Source organism: Pygoscelis adeliae, unplaced genomic scaffold (genome assembly GCF_000699105.1).
Source record: "Pygoscelis adeliae isolate BGI_AS28 unplaced genomic scaffold, ASM69910v1 Scaffold66, whole genome shotgun sequence".
Lineage (NCBI taxonomy): Eukaryota > Metazoa > Chordata > Aves > Sphenisciformes > Spheniscidae > Pygoscelis > Pygoscelis adeliae.
Window position 1 is genome coordinate 10,143,687 of NW_008825167.1, and position 24,395 is coordinate 10,168,081.

At 37.7% G+C, this 24,395-nt stretch overlaps 1 protein-coding gene across 1 annotated transcript in view; it reads right to left on the reverse strand.

Annotated features, from left to right (window-relative positions):
- Nucleotides 1–24,395, reverse strand: part of KIAA0232 (KIAA0232 ortholog) — a 53,686-nt gene that overhangs the window by 14,075 nt on the left and 15,216 nt on the right. The window contains 5 exon segments of the mRNA XM_009328838.1: nt 2,585–5,882; nt 7,482–7,563; nt 8,981–9,047; nt 23,182–23,260; nt 23,262–23,308. Coding sequence (XP_009327113.1) covers nt 2,585–5,882; nt 7,482–7,563; nt 8,981–9,047; nt 23,182–23,260; nt 23,262–23,308 — 3,573 coding nt within the window.

Genomic DNA, 24,395 nt, shown 5'->3' on the forward strand with positions numbered 1-24,395 from the left:
AGAGTGTGCACACATCCTCTTGACAGATGCTAGATACAGGAGGGCTAGTTAACCCAGTCTTTCTGAGTTTAGGTTGTAATCAGGCTCCTCAAGCCCCCTAGGAAGAGCTTAATTGCAAACCAAATTGGAGTCTAGACTGCTGAGATGGTTGTTGGCCCTTTGTACTTCTTAGTGGCTTATAATTTTGAAGCTATGAAAATGCCTACAAAATCATGCAACCTGAGCAAGGGAAGCAGTTAGTTTTCCTCTTGCACTAAGGAACTTAAAGAAAATAAAATACCAGAGCTTTCTGAGCACTATTCAGTACCAAAGTTTTTTTTTCAAGCCTCATAGCTACCATAAACTATGGAACCACTGTAAACTTATTTTATACCAGACACTTACTACTTTCTTGAATGGGTAAGTGGCTGAAGTGAAGATGAGAATAAACATCCTCATGGAGCACTAAACATGCAGAAAGGAGATCTGAAAAGGGCTGGAAGGAACTTTAGACTCTTGCTGTCACAAATAACTGTATTATACCATTTGGTCATTCATTATGTCCTACTGCATGATGAAGTCAGATTCTGCTTACTCCTGGTAAAAGGTAATTCCAGAATCTGTTCTGACTTGCAGTCTAAGTTTATTACTTTTTTTGGTGACTCTTTTTGCAAGGCCTGACACAAACCCAGAAACTCCCCAGACTCTAGAAAAGATTTTGAGCCACTTCATCGCTGTTAACTTAACAGAGCAGCAGGAACCAAGATATCTAGAAAGGGCCTGGAAAAGTCACAAATTTGATTCTCTTGTGCAACCAGCAGACATCAACTTATTGACACTGTGAAAAGAAGCTGCAATAGCAATTAATAAAAAGGAAGGTGAAAGGAGAAACAAATGGGGAAGAAGGAAAATAAGGAACTCTAATTTTGTTCAAAAAAAGGTTAGCTTTAGTTTTAGCAAGAAAAAGGTTAGCTTCCCCATACATGAATTAGTGTTTCAAACTTGTAATTGAGGAGTATACAATCGCACAACACAAGCTGAGTGCAACTCTTCAGCTGAAAATGAAAAAAATTCCCTCCTAATGTAGATACTACAACTGCCGAGTATGTGGAAGAGGAGGCTGAAGAGGAAAAGAAAATGTAAGATGCAAATTATAAGTATCCAGACAACATCTCTGGGCTGGCCGCACAACTAAATTATTTTAGAATAGGCTAGAATAGACTATTTCAGTTGGAAGGGACCTACAACGACCATCTAGTCCAACTGCCTGACCACTTCAGGGCTGACCAAAAGTTAAAGCATGCTGTTAAGGGCATTGTCCAAATGCCTCTTAAACACTGACAGGCTTGGGGCATCAACCACCTCTCTGGGAAGCCTGTCTCAGTGTTTGACCACCCTCTCGGTAAAGAAATGCTTCCTGATGTCCGCTTTAAACCTCTCCTGGCACAGCTTTGAACCATTCCCACGTGTCCTGTCGCTGGATCCCAGGGAGAAGAGCTCAGCACCTCCCTCTCCACTTCCCCTCCTCAGGAAGCTGTAGAGAGCAGTGAGGTCGCCCCTCAGCCTCCTCTTCTCCAAACTAGACAAGCCCAAAGTCCTTGGCCGCTCCTCATAGCACGTTCCTTCCAGCCCTTTCACCAGCTTTGTTGCTCTCCTCTGGACACATTCAAGGACCTTCATTTTGCTGGTCAAATGTTTCTTCACAAGAGCAGAGGGAGCTCACAGCAAGAACAACTTGGGTATTTTTGGCTGGAAGGGATTTCTGCTCTTGATCATTACTTAACCTATGGCTACAATGACCTAAAAGAAAACTCTGAGCTTAACCCATAGTTATAGTTAGGCCTCCTTACAGTACTGTGGTGGTGATGGATATTTTGTGTCCATGTTTTATTTCTTTTTGTGTCTACACTGATGAGAGAACAGTTTAATTTCCAGACAATTAAGCCTTTCTATAAACCCTTCTTTCCTGAAGTATACATCCAATAATTCAACTCCAAATTCTTCTACTTGGAAGTAGCTATCATTCATATTGCAAAGTCTGACTTCAGATCTTCCTCTTCAAAATTTTAAAATAGATTTGAATCAAAATCAGTAATATCTCGTTACTCAAACTTTATGTACATTTTAACATATGTAAATCAGATCAGCTAAAAACCTAAGGTAAACATTTTAAAGTCACAAGAGTGTACACGTGTATATTTCTAAAGGTATGCAAGATGACACCGTAATGCCTGAAGATGGTTACTTTTTCACAGAATCACAGAATGATTGAGGTTCAAGGGTAACTCTGGTGGTCATCACGTCCAGCTCCCCCTGCTCAAGCTAGGCCACCTAGGAGGTTGCCCAGGACCACGTCCAGATGTCTTTTGAATATCTCCAAGGATGGAGACTCTACAACCTTCCTGGGCAACCTGTGCCAGCGCTAGGTCACCCTTACAGTAAAAAAGTTTTTCCTTACATTCAGATGGAACCTCCAGTGTTTCTACAAAACTGTATTCTTCTAGAGAACTATACAATTACAAACATTTAAATTGAACTGTCACATGACAAATTGCTGGTTATCAGCTGCCAGCTGCAAATTCCATAATTTTATATATCCACATACCTCTTCAAGCTCTCCTGAAGAAACAGGATTATCCTCGTACGTGGGGAAATGGCACCCTGCTTTACAACTGCAAAACCTGCTAGTCTCCTCATGTGGCTCCACTATTCTGCAGTTTACTTTAGAGCTCTCCATCGCCCTCCCATCTAGAGATTCTTTCATACTGCATTCTAAACAGGGATCTTGGTTTCCTACTGGCAACATCCCAGCCGACTCTTCTTGGGAATCCAATGATGTTTGTGCACTCTTCTCCATTCCAGACTTTTTTAATCTGGGAAGGAATTTTCCAGATTCAAGCTCTGATTTTCCATAATAATGCCCTTCTTTTTCTGCATCTTCTTCCAGAGGTTTGAGATCTGCTTGTGGATCCTCAAATACATCTACTTGAGAAGGGACAGCAATACCTCCCTCATCTTTTTCTGACTCAAATTCTGACTCACTTCCACCACCTGGAGAAAGTTCAGATGCAGAAATCGGGCGAAAGTGAGTCCTTGGAGAAATCCGTATAGCCCTGTACTGCGTTCGATCAACACCACATATCCTGGGGTGTAAAACCTCACTGTCTGAATCAGAGCACAGAATTGACTTAGGTTTAAAACTAGGGCTGAAAGATGCAATTCCTTCTGGCTCAAACGAACACTCTACATGAAGAACTTGTGAAAATGGATTGTTCAGGTCAAAGGAAGAGAATGAGTATTCAAGCCCTGGTTCTTCAACTTGAAAGTTACCACAAGCTCCCAGTAAGTCTTCATGGAAGATAAAAGAAAAACCCTTATTTAATCCATTATCTCCATTCTTTGATTGCTCATTCTGTTCAAATGATACAAACGGCCTCCATAATTGCCTATGACCAGGGGCAAAGCTATTACCTGGAGTCATAAAGACATCTGTACCAGCTATTGTCACTACATCAGAAGCTGCACATTGTAATAAGCTCCCTTTTGAGTGACTAGGTGGCACCACTGCCCATTCTCCATCACTGTTAAATGTTTTGAGCTCCCCATACACACCACCAAGTATAAATGAGTTTTCTTTATCCTGGTTAACATCCCAAGGTTTTGATGGTGTAGTATAGTCACCACCATCTACTTTTGATAAATCATTTGAGACAAAGGCTCTCTTCTCTAAATTCTCCTTTTGACCTTCCCAAAGATGATATTCTGATCTCTGCACTGCTTTATTGGGCTCCTGGAGGGTTTCAACTTTTGCTTCTGTATCCAAACAGCAGCAATAGTTATTTACATCAGTTGAAAACAATTCATCTTCTATTCCTTCTATTTCTACCATTGCTGCAGAATTTCTGTCTGTCATATTTGTCCAAATATCTTTAATAACCCCTGAGCTGTAGCCATCTCCATGTGGACTGCTTTCACTACACCCTTGTGTAGTTTCATAGTCTTTACTTTCTGCTTTTTGTTCTAGCTGAATACCACAGACAGATTCTAGCTTAGATTTTTTTTTGAAAATCAAAGTGGGCATTTCTCCTAAAGTTCTAGCTTGTTGCTGGCAGGTTTCTTCTGGCAAAAAATCTAGAATTTCTTCATCTACATAACTCGAAGACACTCTAGGAACTACATAATTAATATCTTCTGCATTAAATTGCGTGGATTCTTCATATGGAATATTTAAAGTCTCATTGTCTGAACGTGTTTCTTCTGAGTGTGACCATGGACTACAGGTTCTTGTTGAAAGATTGGAACAGTGTTCATTTTCATCAAAGGCACTATTTTTGGTCCATATTAGCAATCTAGACTGTGTTTTCCCAAGAATATTAGCAGTGCTACTAGAATCTGCATTTTCATTTCCCAAGTTGAGTGTTTCAAAAGAAAATGGTAAAACAGAGTTACTGCATTGCACTTCAAACACTGAAAAACAAGAGTTTATACCAGACCCTTCATTAATATCTGAAAAGAGCTCTTGATTGCCAGCAAGCATGTGTGAATTAAGCATTGTGCTGTCTAAGATGGGGGAGAATCTGATTGGAGAATCTCCTCCAAAACTTTCCCCATCTGCATCACCAGAACTAGAAGATGAACAGCACTCCCAAAATTGAGCTAAATTACTAAGGTCTTGCAAGAACCACCCTTCAGCACCAACAGAGCTGGTCGAATCTGTCCATATTGCACTTTCCCCTTGCAACTCCATTCCATCTAACACTATGCAACATTCTGCCTCAAAATCAGTTTTTTCTTTACTCTTTTGTCGAATCATATTTAAAATCCGACTCTCCCCTTGCATCGTATCTGAGGCACCAGGATCCAACATGGATTGATCAATATCCACTTCATAGAAGTGTGTTAGTTCTGACAGATGAACATCATCTAAATATTTGTCGTCCTCCGGTTGAGAACATATTGAGGTCCCAGCGAGGTCAATATCCTCATTTAGAACTGCAGGCATTTCTACAAAGTGACCATCGATGAAAGTACCTGCTGCGAGGTATGTTTTATGAATATTATTGTTGCTAATACAAAGACCGTGCACTGATTCAGACAACTCTTCTACAGCCTCTGATGTTACGCCACATACATCTTCTCTGTTGCGGTATGTAGTCTCCAGCTTGCTTTTTCTGCTAAGAGGAACAAAGTACTCTGTAATCGGCTCAGTATACCACAAGGGTTCTTCTTTATATTCCTTTTCATTTCTGCTGTCTAAATACAAATCTTTTCCATCGCTACCGCCAGCTTCTTTTCTTCCAATTTCTTTTAATGGCCTTTTACCTCTTTTGCACAGCTGTTTGATGGACCCGCTGCTACTGCTGCTACTGCTTCCGCTGTGGACTTTTCTATCAGCCTTTTCACCAGATTTCACTGAAAGCCTGCTTTGCCCATTGCGCCCTTTTTTATTTCGAACCTCTCTTGTTTTGTGTCTTACTTTAATACATTTCATTGATGCCTTGTATTCACCTTGATTACCACTAGAACTTGAGCCAGCCTCACTGGATCCAGATGACCAGGAGCGAGGACGCATCTTTCCCTCAGACTTATGTCGGACTTGCTTTTTGTACAAAACAGGCTTCTCTTCAACAGTGTTGTTACTAAACTTGTTTTCTTTCTCATTTTTACTTTTCTTCTGCTGGGTTCTTTCCTGTACAGTGGCAGATACTTTATTACTTCTGTCTTTAGTTACTTCACTTTCGCTATTGCAGTCCTTTGGAGAAGATGTATCCGTGCTAGTTGGTGGAGCAGTGGATGAAGATGAGGAGCTAGAGTAAGAGCATACTTTGGATTTATTCCATACAGTCATAATTTCCTGCAGGCAAACTGGCTTTTCAGAAAGAGGAGGAAATGCTTCATAGTACCTGAAAACAAAACAAAAAGGTGGCATTCAGATCGTAGAACTTCAGACAGGCATTAAGATCAGAAAGTATTACTAAAAACACATCAAAACACTACCAATCTAATTGAAAAAAAAACCTAGTTGTTCTACAGATGCACATGCCACTCATTGCACTGTTTATCTGAATGATAACAAAGGAGAGATTAAGATAAGCTTTAAAAGTGCTTATATTGATGTATGTTTAAAAATATACTGCCAAGTAAAACAATCCCATTTTTAGGGAGTACTAAACTTCACTGTAGACAGAAATTGTGGATGCTTAAAACAGTGAAGGCCTGACTCCAGATTTATTAGATAATGTAGCAATTTACTAGAGTCATCTTAAACATGTTTGATTTAGAGTATAAATGCAGAAGTCCTGAATTTCAGTAAGTTCAGTCCTGAATTTCAGTTTTTTAAATTCTCCTTTCTGAAACGAGACACTATCTGTTAAGTTCTACATAGTTTGACTGTCCAGTTATTAAGAAAAAGGTATTGCAAAAAAAGATTAGTTCTTGAGTAGTTTAAGATGCTTAACAGCTTTGTGCAACAGGGACAAAATTAAAATACGTTTTTCTGCAACGTTTAAAGTAGTATGTGTTTGACAGTAAAGAGGTTTATACCAAATTGCATGTATTTCAATGAAAAACTATTAGAAGACATTCAGAAGTCAGTTAAGTTAAATGTACATTAGCACAATGGGTTCCCTGAAGAAGTAGCATCCATTTAGCAACAACTCTACTAGACTGTTGCTACCAATGGTTATTATTAAGAGATACAGAATCAGTCGTATCTCCAAGAGAAGTCAATGATAAAACTCCTGGGTACTTCAGTAAACACTGGACTCAGGTATGTGGTAACTAGCAGACCACTTTGGTTATAAAGAGTTTAAAGGTTATAAAAGAGCTTCAGTTTACCATTTCTGCAACAGAAGACAGAGTTCTGGACAAGATCGGACAAGGGGTAACGGTTTTAAACTAAAAGAGGGTGTATTTACACTGGATATAAGGAAGAAATTTTTTACACTGAGGGTGGTGAAACACTGGCACAGGTTGCCCAGAGAGGTGGTGGATGCCCCATCCCTGGAAACATTCCAGGTCAGGTTGGACGGGGCTCTGAGCAACCTGATCTAGTTGAAGATGTCCCTGCCCATGGCAGGGGGGTTGGACTAGATAACCTTTAGAGGTCCCTTCCAACCCAAACCATTCTATGATTCTATGAACCCAGGAAGCTGATTCTCTCCCTGCAAGTCTAACGTGTCAATTAATACTGTTTTAAAGGCTTTTAATTTGTCTAGTTGACTTGGTCTTAAGGAAACTAAAATACAGTATGGTTTGAGTTCTGCATATAGTCAAAAGAAAGCAGCCAGGATTTTGCCAGAAATTAAACTAGCCCACGGTACACCAAATGCTCATATTTAAATACATAAGATTAACAAAAGAAGATGGCAGGAAAAAAATGCATTTCTTAATATCCACAAAACTCCAGATTCCCCACTAAGTTAACTTCACGGTGTTAAAATATGGGAGTAAAAGGAGAAAAGAGAAAAGCATCTCAGATAATAATAATAAAAAATGCATACATTTCTACTTGATCCTTTGCTGTGGGAGATAAATCAGTCTCAGGAGACAAAGAGCCTTCTAACTTTTTGTGAATCTTCTCCTCTGTTTTGGAAGAAAATTCCAAATGCTTAATAGAAAAATTAAAAATGCCAGTGTATTTTATAACAATATTTAACAAAAGCATCAGGATGTATACCTGTAATAGTAGTAAATTTCCATAAAACACTGTAAATAACAGAACAATTTATAGACTGGTTATTATACATAAAGAAATTACAAGTTACCACTCAAGATTCAAGTTTTCCACGGTTGTCTCGTTAAGCCCTGCAATTTTCACCAAACATGACTGGCTAGCAGCTGCATGCAACTTCATGGTTAGCAATGCCCCCACTAGGAGACTTCCTAGGAGACTTCCCACTAGGAGACTAGGAGATTTTTAGTTATTTTATATCCAAATCCTTATCTCCTTGCATTGCTACATATAAAAAAAGATTTTTTAAAAAAATCAACTATTTAACTGAATATTTTTATGAATGGTTGCATCTAACTTCTCAGTATTTCACTAAAACAAAGTACCCCTGCAGTAGTTGCTGTGCTTTGGGTGGATGTAAAGGCAAATTTCCTGTGTGAGAGGTGACTCTAAAGATTTCTGGTTCTTTATATTAAAATCTGTAAAATAGCAAAAAAATGCTGTGAGATACCCTGATTTTACTTTTTTTCCAAAATAAATGGTCAACATCATCTTGGCTCAGTAAGAAAGCATCACAGCATAGCACTATGAAATACTAAGAGCTGACTAGTAATCACTGTTTAAAAACAGAAAAGGGGAATGGAAACAGCTAAAATCATGCTTTAAGCAGGTAAATACTTATCCCTTATTTATTGCTATTTATGCTACATGATAAGCATATTAATTTTACCCTAAGTGTCGAAGGCTGCTGCTATGTGCCTGAAGAAACATTTATGCGCGATGAACTTTCATTGGCGATACCACAATTTTATATTATGCTCCCTGCCCTAAGCCTGACAACATAAAGTCCCCGTTATCATTTCCCTAAAGCCCAGAAATTTTAAGCACACCTCTCTGTGATGGCTACTTGGATGCTTTTCAGAGGAATAGCTAGTATATAACAATTTTGAGGCCAATCTACTCTTTGCAAGTATCAGTACACAAAATTAACAGAATCAAGCCGACTTTCTTTTGATTTCTTTTGGTGGGGAAGGGGATGCCGAATATGGAATATTTACTAAAAAAGCAGGTATAGCTGGATTTGAACAGTTATAGCTTTTCATGAGGAAAACTCCATTTGTGAATGGCTATTTCCTAGGTAAACAAAGCATACTAGTACAGAATTGCTTAAACTATTTGAATGAAATTATTCAAATGTATTTTAAAATTGCATGGCCTGTATTAAAAGCTACTGAATTAACAGCCTGCTCCCCCCTCCCACGTCTCAGAATGTTACACAGTTGATAAATACAATATATGGCCTCAGAAGTTTAAAGATTTATTCCTCACCTTGCTTACTCTGAAGGTCTTTCAGTCTGGAGCAAAGCTCCTCCACTAACGTTTCAATCCCAGAGCTCTGCACAACAACAAAACCACGGGGGGGGGGAAGAAAGAAAAAAAAAAAAGAAAAACATAACTTACTAAAAAAAAATATTAATTGTATAGGAAGACATCAATACAGTAAACATATCTTAGCAGACATATTTTTCTTTTTGCATGGTAACTACGCATTAAAAAGCAACAAAAATTATTACTAGGTATAAATCCATTCCTATAAATACATTAATTAGAGGTCAAAATGATTCCAGGAAACACATAGATACATTCACACAGAGGTTTCAAACTACAAGTCACGCATTATTGTATATCCAAGGTTTTGCAAACTCTGCACTGTCACATTTACAGCACTATATCACTTAGGATTTAGCTGAGAGTCTCAGGATAAAAGTTCAAGAATCAACTGATCACTAAGATGCATTTTAAAAAGCTATGCCTGACACTTTTGGTTGCACAATTTATAGCTGTGAGAAAGGGACTGTTAAAAGGATACAGAAAATCAGGAGTGAAGGTGAAAAGGAGAACAGTATGAAGACATATACGTATAGATGGCAGTGAGGGAGAAGAAATGCTTCCACAGTATCTTCATGCAAAACTTAACCCATAGTTTTGCCAGTTTACAATGCCTAGTTTTTTTCTTTATAAACATTGTGTTGTTTCCTCAGGAGAGCAGAGGGAAAAATAAACATCTTCCCTGTAAGCCTCTATTTTCCTCCTATATTCCTCCACATAAAACTTCCATACACTCAAGCTCCCTTTTAAATCCTATCTCAGTGTTAGTCTCACGTGCTTCTGCTTTTACTATCTGCCTAGACTTGCAAGCAGTTCTAGATGAAGCAACAGCACCAGAACAGCAAAATACTGAAAAATAAACACACACACACACAAAACGGTACAATATACTACCAACTGGCCCACAGGAGAAAACCCTGTGCTATTCTAATGGAATAACAGTTGAATTCCAGTCAGCGAAATACTAAATACCAACCTACAGCCTGAAATGACCATTCCTGTTGGAAGGAAAACTAGGTGAGGTGGGTACCATGTAGATATTCGTGTTCTTTGTATTTCGATGCTCAGGGATCATGCTTGGAGATTACACTTTGCACTTTCCATAACTGCAAACAGAAGGCTGGAATCACAGCTAAAGGCAGCAATCCCAAACAAGTGAGGAGGATGCAAGAATTCCCCTGCACGTTGCCATACAGCTGGGAAGGGTAATGAGGCAGAACTGTGCAGCTTCTTGTATCCTGTGCAGAGTTTCCTCAGTAACAACTCCAGCATCTTGTCCCCATCATACTTGGAGATTCTGAGACGTATACAAACCTCCTCCAAAATTATCTCATCTTCTGAATTTGACATGATCTTGTGTGCATATAGTCATGAAATATGCATTCTCTCCAAAGGTAACGGCAGATCAAATATCAAGTTACAGAAAAGCAGAAAGAAGAGTTTGATTTGCTGTGTCACCACGGTGCTATAAAGATTTCATTTTTCCAAGATCTAAGAGTTTCTCCTCTCTCCTGATTACGGGCTAGAAATGGCTGAGAAATGTGAATACACGTTGCTAAATCACAAGAAAATATTACACAAAAGGGAATACTAATTTATACAGTGAAACTAGCTTATTTCTGTCAGAAACACACACTTGAAAAATCATATACTGAAGCAATGACTTTTATGCTAACTTCTAAATTTTAATTATTTGCAGTCAAGTGAGAAAGCAATTTTCGATTCCTAACTGCATTGCTGCACTGAAGTGCTAAATATAAACCTTTATGCCACATACTTAACTGAGGATGACTTAGCAATATTAAACTTTAGAAGGTATCTTCTATATCAGTATATTTACCAACACAAATTAAATTGTTTAGAAAGAACCAAGCAGCACAGTATTATGGACAAACCTATGTAGTTATAATAATCGTCACTTTATGCCTACACGATTCCTGACTCCCCCTCCTCCCCCCAAAAGGGCAACAGAGGAGGAGCTGGCCTTGTTTTTGCTTAGCTCTCCGAACTGTCTGATCAAACGGACACCTGTAGCAAAGACTCAAAATTTAAGGAATATAGATTCACTTCCTTAACTTAATTATAACGTCATGTCCAAAAAAATCCCCCAAACCGGCAACAATATGCTCACCATTACACCGAAGAAGTGAAAACTTTTGGAATCAAACGCTTCATTTCCTCCTGTACCATGAAACTAATACTTGAGTCAGCTGACACACTGCATGCTGTCCTGCATAGCACGCTGATGCAGCTAGCGCTAGCTTTAAAAAAAAAAAAAAAGGGGGGGGGGGGGGGGGGAAAGCCACTGTGCAGGATGCCAAGTCTCTAGAGACCACTTGCTCAACCTCTTACTGCAGTATATAAAAACAAGCTGCAGACTTAATGTAATGAATGCCTCAGCAATTATTTCGTATATGACAGTGTTGTTCTCTGAATGCAAGATTTAGTTACTGTATTTTTTCATTGTTTAAGTTAATGCATTGTAGTTGCAGCAACCCCATTGCCAGAAAGTAAGATATTCCAGGCACTGGCTTGGTTCAATAGGACACAATCAGTTAACGAAATTAGGTGATCTGCCTGAACTGCTTTGCTTATGTTCAAATTTAAAGACAGTCCCCCCCAAACAGTACAAATACTGGAGCACCTTAAAAACATTTTTCAACGTGGAAGTGCCTAATTACGATTGCTTTTGTAATTCCAACACAAAAGGCTTAAATCTCATGATTATCTGTAAGATTATTTAAACTACTGACCCAGATTTCTACTAACCCTTTTCTCTCATTCAAACTACAAAGGGCAGCACATCATTTTTTTAATTCATATTTTTCATTTTACATAACAAAACTTCTTCCACAACAAAAACACATTTCATTCTGTTCTACTGCTTCCAACACATTTCTATTTTCTTCCCCTGCTTTAACTTAAATCCAGTTCCATCAAAAGTCATTCTTTTTGGCTTTTCATCAGCTGGCTGAAGCAAGGGAAGGATTACATAAAGGATAGGTGTTATGTTACTGGCATAGAAGTGACCGTGCTAACAGATAAATTAAGCTTCTGAACTCAGCCAGCATGAACAAGAACAGTCAATCTGACTGCTGGAGTTACAGGACTCTAATAGCCAGCGTCTTGCTTACTGACCAACATGACTCTATTCAGAGCCAAATTAATGTAGTTCTGCATAATGTGGAATGAGAGCAATTAAAAATGAAACAGCAAAGCTCACACACATTTTTTATATATATATATATTAAAATGTTGTGGTGTTTTGTTTTGTTTTTACATACGTGTGTATATATATGCGCGTGTGTGTAGTGTCAAAGATCTTTGAATCAAAGATCTTTTTAACATGCTCTACTTTGGAAGTAGAGCAGTCAGAAATGACAAGTAGTAACTCATTAGCTTAAAGCAACCCAATTGCTTTTGTACATACATTCACACCTCTGCATAGCTGCAGAAAATGTTCCCAGAAGATATCAAATCTATACATTTAGTTACTTCTGAAATATTTTTATAAATTTAAAATAATCAGTTTAGTTAATTGTGAACCATGTACAATACTAGGTACACCAAATTCAGATCCACTAAAAACTGTTGCCTATGTTAACAGTGGGCACTGGCTTCTATGTTCTGAGAGTTTTTAGTAAGAAGCTGTGAAACATGAGCTCCTCTCAGACGCTTGACCAATCACTTTAATTCTTGTTGCCATCCATCTCTGCTAGTAGGTTACTTCTGAATGTTGCAAACAAGCACTGCGCAGTCACCATCCAGGAGATTAAGTTTTTCCTGAATTGGATCACAAATGTTCATGCACCACTACTATTTCACATAGTTATTCTAGGGAACTAAGGATTCCCTAGAATATTCCAGCGAAATTTTTTGTTTTCACTGATCTTTCACCCCTTCCTGTCACCCAGAAATGATGTCTAGTTATGGCTCTCATACTTCCATCCAAAAAAATGCCATGCAAATGTATATTTTGTCCTCAGATCTGCACATCTGCAATAGCCAAAAATTCTGGACAAAAAAAGGAGAACAAAGTTGTGATAGCCAGTATTTAGAATGAGCTTTCCACATCTGACATACCATAAGTACATACACAGAAACTAAAAAATTCCATCAGATTATACAACTCAAAGGGAAGGGTTGGTTTTGGGGGGTTTTGTTTTGTGGGTGTTTCTTTTTTTTGCTTCTAGCCTAAGGTAAGTTAATAGCTTTCCTCCAGGAGGTTTGAACTGTGTACTGTGAATATTTCCTAAATATGGCTTGTTACTTCAGGCCTGTAAGGTAATGAGGAAAGTTCCTTGTTCCTCTTAAGGCTTTTTGAAAAGACAAAAGCATTACACTTCATTTTACTTTAACAACTAAAATAGTCACTCATTTGCTTTTAGGTTTTTGAGAGCTTTCTAGCTTATACTTTTAAAACAAATCCTCATTTCACTTTCCAAGATGCACAGAATTGTTTAGGTTGGAAAGAACCTCTAGAGATCACCCAGTCCAAACCCCTGCCAAAGCAGGATCAGCTAGAGCAGAATACAGATGCTCCTTTCACAGATACAAGTTCAAACAATCGAGAAATTAAAGTAAATCAATATATTCATAGTTTCAAGTCATTCTTTTAACAGGTCATAGGACTCTCCAGCCAGCGATGAAGCTCTGACTGTAGTGTACCAGGACTGTTTTCTTGGCATGTAGCCTGTCACCAAGAGCAGGATTAGGTAGCTGTTCTATATGAATCAGCTGTTAAGCCACGTGAACTGAATAAGGCACAAAATATGATTCACTGCAACCACACATCTATTTCTATATTTTGTAGGATGATGAGAGCTAGATAAAAGTCTAGGTTTTCATTTTCTAACATTCTGATACAGTATAATTCATCTGGTTACAAGTACTCTCAAAAGAGGTGCTCAAGAGATAGAAAGACCAAAAAAAGGACTAAAAAAAAAAAAACTCCCTAACCCCAAGATCATCACTAAATAAATAAATGAATGAATAAATAAATAAATCCACCAAAACAGCAGCCTCCCTGGGGTGTTCAATCCAGGTAGAGTTCAAAGGAATAAAACAAGGTTCTAGTCTGCATTATGGGATTTTCCTCCAGTATAGTAAGGCGGATAACACTAAGAAACATCTAGAGTATGTATTTGTACAACATCTTTTTGACCCTTCAGTAGTGGGAACATAATTAAATCTTTATCTTTTCACTTGAATACATAATGATTTACAACAAAGACACTGGACCAGTCAGAAAAACAAATTCTATTTATTAACTTCTCTTCTGGGGCTCATGAATACTTGATCCAAGTCATCTTCAATAGGTGTGTGACCTTAGAATATCAATTCCCAAGCAGACAAACCGACTTAATAACACAAAAATCCAATCTCAAGCAATACAAGAGCAACAGCTCTTCAACAAGCAGATAAAAATACTTTTCTGCAACTCTCTCAGTCCTGTCTTCTGTACTAAAACAGCGTTAGGAAATGTAAATCACATTCCTAGGATCAGACTCAGATTTCAGAGCTGTAATTCACTACTTCACACCGCACATTCCGAGAAAGAAAAGTAATAGCATTATTTACTAATGCTAGATAAAAGAGGTCAACTACCAGCTCAAACTAACTTAAAATGAACACACTATCCCTAAATGTAGGTTACTAGAGCAGTTAATCTGACTTCTGTTATCTAAAACGTAATTCTTGTAGCTCCCTCCCGCAGCAGGCTACACTGAGATAAAAGTTATCCCCTCAAGAACGGGTAATTCCTCTCTAGAAACTATTCTTCTTGATTAGTATTCATCACTTATAAACAAACATGCTGACTTCAAAGCCACAAAAGACTTGCTATCCTCGTAAGCAGTGCTGTGGTGAGATTTCACTTAATCACAGTAATTCAGCTTGCGGATGCTGAAATGTTCTTATCGATGATATCAATGAAACGGGAGAAACTTTTTAAAGTGTGTTCCCACCAATTATGCAAAAGTTATTTTCTGCATCAAGTGAAATGCAGACAGGACACTTGAAATTTCCTCAGTAGGTACTCTGCCAGTCCCTGTATTTCCCCTGTACTCGGCACTGGTGAGGCCGCACAGGCTCGAATACTGTGTTCAGTTTTGGGCACCTCACTACAAGAAGGACGTTGAGGTGCTGGAGCGTGTCCAGAGAAGGGCAACGAGGCTGGTGAAGGGTCTGGAGAACAAGTCTTATGAGGAGCGGCTGGGGGAACTGGGGTTGTTTAGCCTGGAGAAAAGGAGGCTGAGGGGAGACCTCATCGCTCTCTACAACTACCTGAAAGGAGGTTGTAGCGAGGTGGGTGTCGGTCTCTTCTCCCAAGTAACTGTTGAAAGGACGAGAGGAAATGGCCTCAAGTTGCGCCAGGGGAGGTTTAGATTGGACGTGAGGAAAAATTTCTTTACTGAAAGAGTGGTTAAACATTGGAACAGGCTGCCCAGGGAAGTGGTTGAGTCCCCATCCCTGGAAGGATTTAAAAGACGGGTAGATGAGGCGCTTAGGGACATGGTTTAGTGGGCGTGGTGGTGTTGGGTTGACGGTTGGACTCGATGATCTTAGAGGTCCCTTCCAACCTTAATGATTCTATGATTCTATATTCATTGAAGTCTGCTTGTGCGTATGACAGGAATTCATAATGGGCTCCAATTAAAATTTTTGGTGAAAATGATTATTCTAAATTAAGGGAAATTATAATCTAATAACATTGTTCTGTGATGATACACAAGGCATTATTCAGGAGAGCTCTGTAACCGACTTCTCTGGCATAAAAGATAGTGCCGCCTTCTCTGTCCAAGACGTGCATATGCAAAGAGTCTTCTCTGACTTATCAGAGAAGCTGCTGGTGAGAGAATTGCCTTGCCCCATTTTGCTCCCATTATCACTGGGAGTACACGCAAGATGAAATAACTTTCAATCATACCAAACACCTACTTTCAGCCTCCAAGACAAAATGATCTATACTATGGGAGATACTTAAATACAAGAAATACAAGATAAGCATTAATTTACTTTTACTGGCTTGATGTAAACTGAGAAACAAATGCCCAAAAAAACGTGATGAAGCAATTTCTGTGTAGACTAAGCTCCCACAAAGAACTTCTCCAGTTCAATATATACTTCTTCTATATAGAGAAAAATCATACAAAATTTGGAATAATTAAAACTTTTGTCAACTTCTATTAAAGTTATTATACTCAGGGTAGCAGCTTCAGTAACCTGACAAATCAGGTATGTGGTACTATGAATATTATTTAAATGCCAAAGTCATAATGAAAAAGGAATTGATTTATTGTAATTATTTTAGTCTGTGACAGTTACCTTGGCAAAGCAAATTCACTTCACTTTCTATATGGTATCTGAAGTTATAAAACACAGGCTAATATAGTTTGCCAAATTCAGTACCACATAGCTTACTTAGTAAACGAATGGAGAAAGAAGGAAAACTTTTGAAGCCAATGGATTTGATAATACAGAGCCAATACAAATTCTCTTAAACAAATACAAATTAAATTATCATAGAAAAACAATGACTGGTTGGAAACAATAAAACCCTATGGTGCCTTCTTACAGAAGCAGCTGAGTGACATCAGCCCTAACTCGATTTTATTTTTCAAAACATACATCTTGTCTAAAATTCTTCTTAGCTCCTTAAAAATTTTAAAATCCTTTCCTAAATAATGCTGTGTGTTTTAGGAACAGCTAGTATATCCCTTTCCAGAAGGCCAACTGGATACAACCCAGAAGAAAGATAATATTCACTGGTTTTGTGAAGTGTTTTGGCATTTCCTGGAAAAAAATTCTCAACAATCATCCTCAGACACACAGAAATGCTTACTACTGAGCTAGTCAGGGTATATGCTTTAAGAAGCATTACGGTTGTTTTGGAACCTTAACTTCATTTTTTGCTTTAATAAATTCAGACTTTTCAACAGCAACTTCAGCATTTCATCTTTCTGATTTGTTAAGATGGCTTTTACACAACTTGCTTCATTCTGGTGCTGTCCTTTATCTTCACATTAACAGTGTTCATCCTAGCACTTTGTTACCCTCCTTACAAGGCTTTTTGACTAACGTTTTTCACTTATTTTTAAAAAAGTCAAAAGAGGATTGGGCACTTTCTTTACACATCCCTTGTTCGTGTCACTTCTAGTTATACGAAGATGCATAAGTTAAATCACTTAATAAACCATCTAACGTTTACTAGCTGATTCCCTGGTACCTCAGCATAGTGGTCAGTGTATTACCTAATTAATATTGGCTTACATAAAAGAAGCAGAGAAGAGTAGAAATCAACCAGTGATTAAAATGAATTTTAAATAATCTAGTTAATCTGGCATCCTACATAAGAAGAAAAGAAATATAGTCCCTGCGCTATGGGCTCCACAAGCCCTTTTGCCTCAGTTCCCGCAAATCACTATTGCCAAGTGCAAGACAGATTATGCAACAGTGCCTTGGTCTAACTGGCACCCAGATACCATAATCTTTGGAGACTACGATAGTTGGCCAGAGTAACCCATCAATAAAAATATGCTCAGATGTGGAATCATAATCAGGCCAAATTAATCAGTTGGTTAGGAGCTTATTTCTTCAAATAAATTTTATGTGCAGAACTGTAGTAACTGCATGGAAAGTTTGACAGTTCTGCACTTAGATCAAGAAAGATGACAAATGCTAAGAAATTTTCAACAGAATCTTATTGTAGACACATCTCAAATTTGTGCTGAAAGCAAGGTACATTTGAGAATAAAAGATTACCATTTCAAATTTTTAACAACACAGTTCACTAGAGCCACACTTGTTCCTGTACTCCCATATGATAACACAGATTATCAGAAGGGTCATATTCCCCCCTTATAATTCAAAGCAAGCGAAGCCAGTGCTCCCAACAGCGTGCCCGCACCTGACTGCATTTCAAAGAAATTACTGTTACGAAGTTTCACTAATTATGTTTCAGTGTTACCTCCAAGCAGTAACCTCTTAGAACAGTGGGATGGAAGGCACTGTTTGCTTTTGTCAAATATATTTGAGCAGCGCTCTTTCAAAATCCATTATGGAATCTACCAACCAAGATATTCTTACTTTAACATGATGTACACTGTTTCATGTGGCAGTTAGCAGATTTTGAGAGCCTGGTTAGTTCAGAAATGGACCACATTGCCTGAACCCCATTAGGACATGCCTTGAGAGCATTAGTCGCTAGCAATGTCTCAGCATGTGCTGTGGACCAGCTTACATGAAGTAGCCACCTATAGTCAGAGAAGGAAAGAGTCCGGGAGATCCGGTTTCATCAGTGCAGAAAGGTACATATGAAGTAGTCTCCTCTCCTCATTCTTAAAATGTCCTCATACAGTTCAGCGGAATAAAGATACACCGATTGCTTTAACTGAAACTCTAGCACCATCTTGGGGTGGAATTTCACATGTAATACTAGAAGTGTTCGGTGAATGAACTATATTATATAGGAACTGCAATAACACAGCTGAAAACCTCCTTACTCTATTGAGCAATGCAACCTTTAGCAGAAAACTAGTCAGTTAAAAGGTAATTAAGCTTGGATTTATGACCAATGGACAGGCAACATGAGTAATTTCGGTATTATTAGTAGGAAATATACCTACTGGAAAGTCTTACATGTATTAGTCTCAACAAGTAACCTCTAATTCCAGTCTTGCTCAGACAGTATCCACCTTGCAGAAATACAACACAGGTGAATTTCTAAACTCTTACTTTTTTTTACTAAACTTCTGAGTCTCAAAGATACTGCTTTCTGTCTTGTTACTGACAAGTTTCATTATTAAAATCCAAAATAGTTTACAGACTTTTAGAAATAGGAGCCTTTAAAAAAAAAAAGCAAGCATCTCAGAAACTATACATCAACAAACTGACCTTCATAGTTTTAGGTGTACCAGACAGGAATTAAAACAACAACAACAACAAAACCACTAACCAAAAAAAGTCATGTAATGCTGACAGAAACAGCTGTTTTTACTTAAAATTTGAGGCAGTAATTTCAGGATAAAATTTCTTATTTTCTGCAAAGGACTTTTACATAAATACTTCCCAGTCCTAAACAGTTGGGGTTTTTTACCCAACATTTCATTAGAATGGATACCTTTACTTTGCTAGTTAATTGCAAACCAACATTTTAAAATTTCTTCTACAATTCAGCAGGATAAAAATTAAGATAAAGTCTCTATTCAAGGTCAATATTAACAAGCTTTTTAAAATTTGAACAATTCTTCAGCACATCTTTGAACGGCTATTTATACTCCATTCAAGTGTTTTGGAAAAAATAAACTTTAAAACTGCAGTAAGAATAGCAATTGATTACTACATTAAAGTACTTGTCTTAAAAGGTCTCACCATCATTCTGTCTTCATTTTCTGGCAAGTTGCAACGTACTTACATTTTCTCTGCTTCTGACTGCATCAAGAGCATCTGCAGCTAAAGATTCATACGAATATGGACAACTTGAGACACCAAAATGCTTGTCACACAAAAAATACTGTCCTCAGAACGTACATACATTAACAATTTGCATTCTTACATATACCAGATAGTATCTGTCAAAATCAGGCCTCCTCTCACAGAAGAACTTAGTCCACAACATGCTTTGCCGCTGCAAGACACACTGATGCAGAGCAGTCAAGAGACTGCAGCTTCCCTGACCTGTCATACTCCGTAACTTAGGAAATGTTTTAGAAATAAACATCAAACCGTAGGCTTTTTGAAGTCAAATGTTTGTTTTCTGCACCATAAAATTATAGCTAAGTCTTGGATTTCTGTCTCAGACTAGTGTTTTACAGCGTTACTCTTTTAAATAAGAGACAAAAAACTGAATTCAAACAAAACTAAGCTGCCAAATAAAGTACTCCCTAAGAATGAATACTATGTGAATGAAAATCCGCAAGAGACAACATTTCAAAATATTTATTTCAACCATTAAATGAAAGATTGACAAAACAGTGTTTACTGTTATCAAGTCAATTTTCATCTAATCTATTTTATGACTTCCTCTCCCCATCAAGCATCTTTTTGAAGTGATCACCCAATTTTAGGGCCTTTGATTACTGGTAGCGGGGAGGAGGCAGACTATCTGCAATTTCTCAACATGTTACTGGTTTAAGTAATTAAATATAAACATCAAAATTATGGTACCTGGATCTGTCATTTCCTATGAGGGTTAGAAAAGTTATTATTAACCCTCAATACCCTTTCATCCTCTGCACATTTTCCCCCCTAAAATAGATCAGACTGCAGAATCCTAAAATCTTCATTTAATTGTCTCCCTATTTTGTTTTTTTTTCTTTGTTTGTGTGTGTGTACACATACATGTGTGTATATATACTCTCTCTACAGACACACACAGGGTAAACCATTTCACTTAAATACAATTTTATTTAAATATACTTAAGTTTAAATACACTAAGACTTCTTTCGATTGCTCCCAGTAATGGAGCTACCTCAACCTTGCTTGCTTTGCTCCAATGCTAAGGTTGAAAGAAGAGGTTAGGCTGCAAGAGCAAGTGTTCCATATCCGTGTGAGGATATTGGTATTTCTGTATTCACCTACTTTGAAAAAAAGGATCACAGAAGGATAGCAAAACTATAAGCAAGCTCCAGAACTGCCCACGTGAACTACTGCCAGACCTATTGCAAGAAGAAAAACCTGTGAGAACAAAGCTGCTAGTTGACATATTTATGAAGATCCTAATGAACACATCCAACTTCTATCTATTTGACAAAAAAACCTCTACATTTTCAGATTATTCAGAAAACAATTTAAAAAAATTCAAGTGGCATTGGAAAAAAGCATTTATTTGTGTATCAACAGTTTTTATAAACGCTCCTCACTCACACACCACTAATTGTCAATTCTGGCTACAGTTAACAGAGTATTTTTATCTTTGTGTGGAGATGAAATAATGAACATTGCATGGGGCAGCTTGAATGCCTCAGCAGAAATAGTATTGTAACATCATGTTTCACAGTCCAAAAACTACTGATTATTCCCATCAGATTAGCACACAAACATAAGTACAGAAACCAGCCAACATAGGAAATGTGTTTGAAAAGCAGAAAGAAAAGATACCTTAAAAGTTACTTTAAAATATCACTAGCATCAAAGCAGGATCACCCTTCCCCCCAACTCCAGGGCAAAAAAAAAAAAAACACCAACCCCAAAACCAACTATATTTCTCTCTTATGCAATACAAGTGTTGAATTACCTACAGAACAGCTTTAAGTAATAACTTTCTGGTTTTAAAAGGTTTAAAGGTTCCACCCTGTGTTTGAAAATACATTAAAAAAAATTATAACCTACAATTTCGTTAAAGACAACAAATGTGCAAGCTGAATTGTCTAGGCATGCAAGAGAAGTCAAAATAGTCCTGAAATAACACAAGTCTACAGGTTGTAGATTATAGGTTAATGTTGAACAATAAAAAACAGACAAGGCAGGAGTCAAAGGAGGAAGTTACTTGTTCAGTGTTTCAGATCACACATCTTTTTATGCTTTCAAAACTCCAGCTGAAGGGTTTCTTCCCTTCTTCTTCTATTTTAGACTATACAAAATTTCAAGTGGAGGCAGGCCAGGGATTATTAATAAATTTACCTCCTTCCTTTTTCTCTTCAGCTGGATTTCTCTGTATGATATAAATCTAGTTCTAAGTGATGCTCCTTGATTTTCAGCTATGTGAAGATGCATCAAGAGAATAATTTATAAAGCTAAAAATCGATCATCAGTATTCTTGTGGTCTACGTATGAGACTACTACTTTTTGCTGTTCATAAAACGAGTATACTAAGATAGTCATATCCTCAAGAAAGACATTACTTGTTGCAATTATTTCTTCATATTTGCTTCATATTTAAATTAACTTTTACGGTAGTCAGAGTGCTGACCTCAATATTCTGTAACTGTAAGAGCAGAGCAAATTACCAACAAAATTATATTTTGTATCACTTTGTTAGGATACTAAGTAACAGGAAAATGGGAGTTCAGAAAACTCCCAATTAATCAATTAGCACTTTAGTAACTGAACAAATGCTCAAGTAGCTTCACGAACAGTAAGTATGATGGCAATGCTGCTGAAGGTGGTGATGGTGGGAATGACGACACAAGTCAACCCCACTTCCTTCACTATCCTTGGCCACATAACTTCCCCGCTCTTACTGGCCCAAGTGTCCGTGCTACAAATCTGATCAGGAAACCTCTCTGGGTTAACACTTCCTCCACCCCAACCAGGTTAATCTCAGGAAACTGATTCACTTTCCCAATCCAGTTCTCCACACAGCCACACAAATGCTTGCGCAAGCACAAACTGTGACTAGGAAGCTGTATGGAGCAATAATGCAACCAAGCTGCACAGCCGGCGTAGAGTTTCTTCTCACAGTAGTGACAGATCAGACTATTTCTAGTTCTGTAAACTAAAAGATAGACTTTCTCATTTCTGCTGTCTGAAAAATCTCCCTGGAGAGCTTTCATTGACCTGTGCTACAGATAATGTTTTCTTTTTAAATACTTCCTTCGACGTCTCTCCCTTTCTCCACTTTTCCATTGAGCTACATGGTATCTGCTGCCTCTGGTATCTTCCTTCAACCTGTTGCCATCACCTCTCCTCACCTTCTACAGTCAGTGCACTTCAACTCCACTTCCACTCAGTGATGTAATCTGGAAAGTGAACATTTGCTACTATACATTGCATTTTATTTAGCAATTTTGGATTACACATGCAGCATGGACAAAGCAAGATGGCTTTCTGGCCAAATATTCCATTCCTTGCTGCTCACACACAACACAAAGTAAATTTAGAATTTTAAGAAATATCTTTATACAAAGCTTTGTGGTAATTTCAACACAAACTGGTGCATTGCAACTGTCCCTGACAAGAATAGGTGAGGACTTATAAAAAGGAAAACATGACACTACATAGTACAGAATCTTTTGTGAAATCTTGCTGCCATACACAGATTTCATAATTTCCTAAAGAAAAATAGAGAACTCTCAGAGAACTCCTGGGGAACTTGCATTTTAAGAAGCCAGACATTAAGAGATAATCATTACAAGCTAAATATATCTAACACAAAGAAGGACATAAAGACTTAAGAATCTATTAAATAGTCCAAACTTACTTCATCGGAAGCAGAGCGAAGACACTGGACAGCAGCCTGTTTTTTCATTTCCTCTAGTGTTAGATCAGAGGCCCCTTTCCCATTTCTTGTAAGCTCCCTTTTCCCAGCCCAGGAAGATGTCATTCTCCTAAAATCAAAATAAAAAAAATACATTATTTAAAATACATTAATATCTCAGTACTACAGCAGAACAGGACTACAAATAACATACTGTTCAAAATAAAAACAACCTCATCCTATCTACTAAAAACTACTTTTGCCAAATTAAAGATTAGTTTGGTTATAGAAAACTTGCACTTACTATTCAGAAAAGCACATATATTTTTCACATGACATGGAGGCTACTCACACTTCACTGCAATATTTTCCAATTGCAAAGCCTATCCATAAAGATCATTTTATGGCCAACTTGTGGTTGAATGTATTACTGTAATTTACACAAAATGTGTTAGAGAGTTTCACTGATCTCTGAAATAATAAGGATGAAGAGCAAGTAGTTCAGAGTTGGGATCAAGCTTAAGAGAAAGCTAAACAAGCCAAAAGAAGAAAATGCAATGTTAGATCCCAAAGCCCTCAACTCAGTCTCACAATGAACATCATTATGACTAGAGATAGCAGTGCCTATCTTGAAATGAACCTGAACTAATTTCAGAAGAAAATCAGACACTGAGGGTGGGGGTGTTGGGTTCTCATGCATGTAAGAACGTTTAATTAAGAACAATAAAGTCAAAGAAGAGTGTTATTGTATTATATGTAATAATCTGAAGATACGTAGCATTGGTTTTATATCGCTTTTCAAAATTTACAAAATTTATTATCAGGCTTGCTTATATTCTTCACTGTCGACTCACATATATATGATATGATTTCCCGTGTACATTTCAGAGAAAGTTTTTGGCTACCAGGAAAATAATCTTGAACGTCTTTTAATGTACGCTGGTCTAAATCACCTTCTTCAGAGATCCACAAACGCCTGATGCTTTTCAACATACCTGTCTCAACCTTTTCAACATATCTGTTACTGCTTCCAACAAAATCCAGGCTAAGGCCTACCCTCATTTAAAACACAGCTTCAAAATGAAGTAAAAACAAGTTGTCAGTGAAAGTAGTTGTCTCTGTGCAATCAAAGAATAAGATGGGAAAAAAAGGGGGTGGAGAGGGACCAGTGACCTTCAGAAGCAGCCATTGAAATGGCCGCCGTTCATGATTTTACA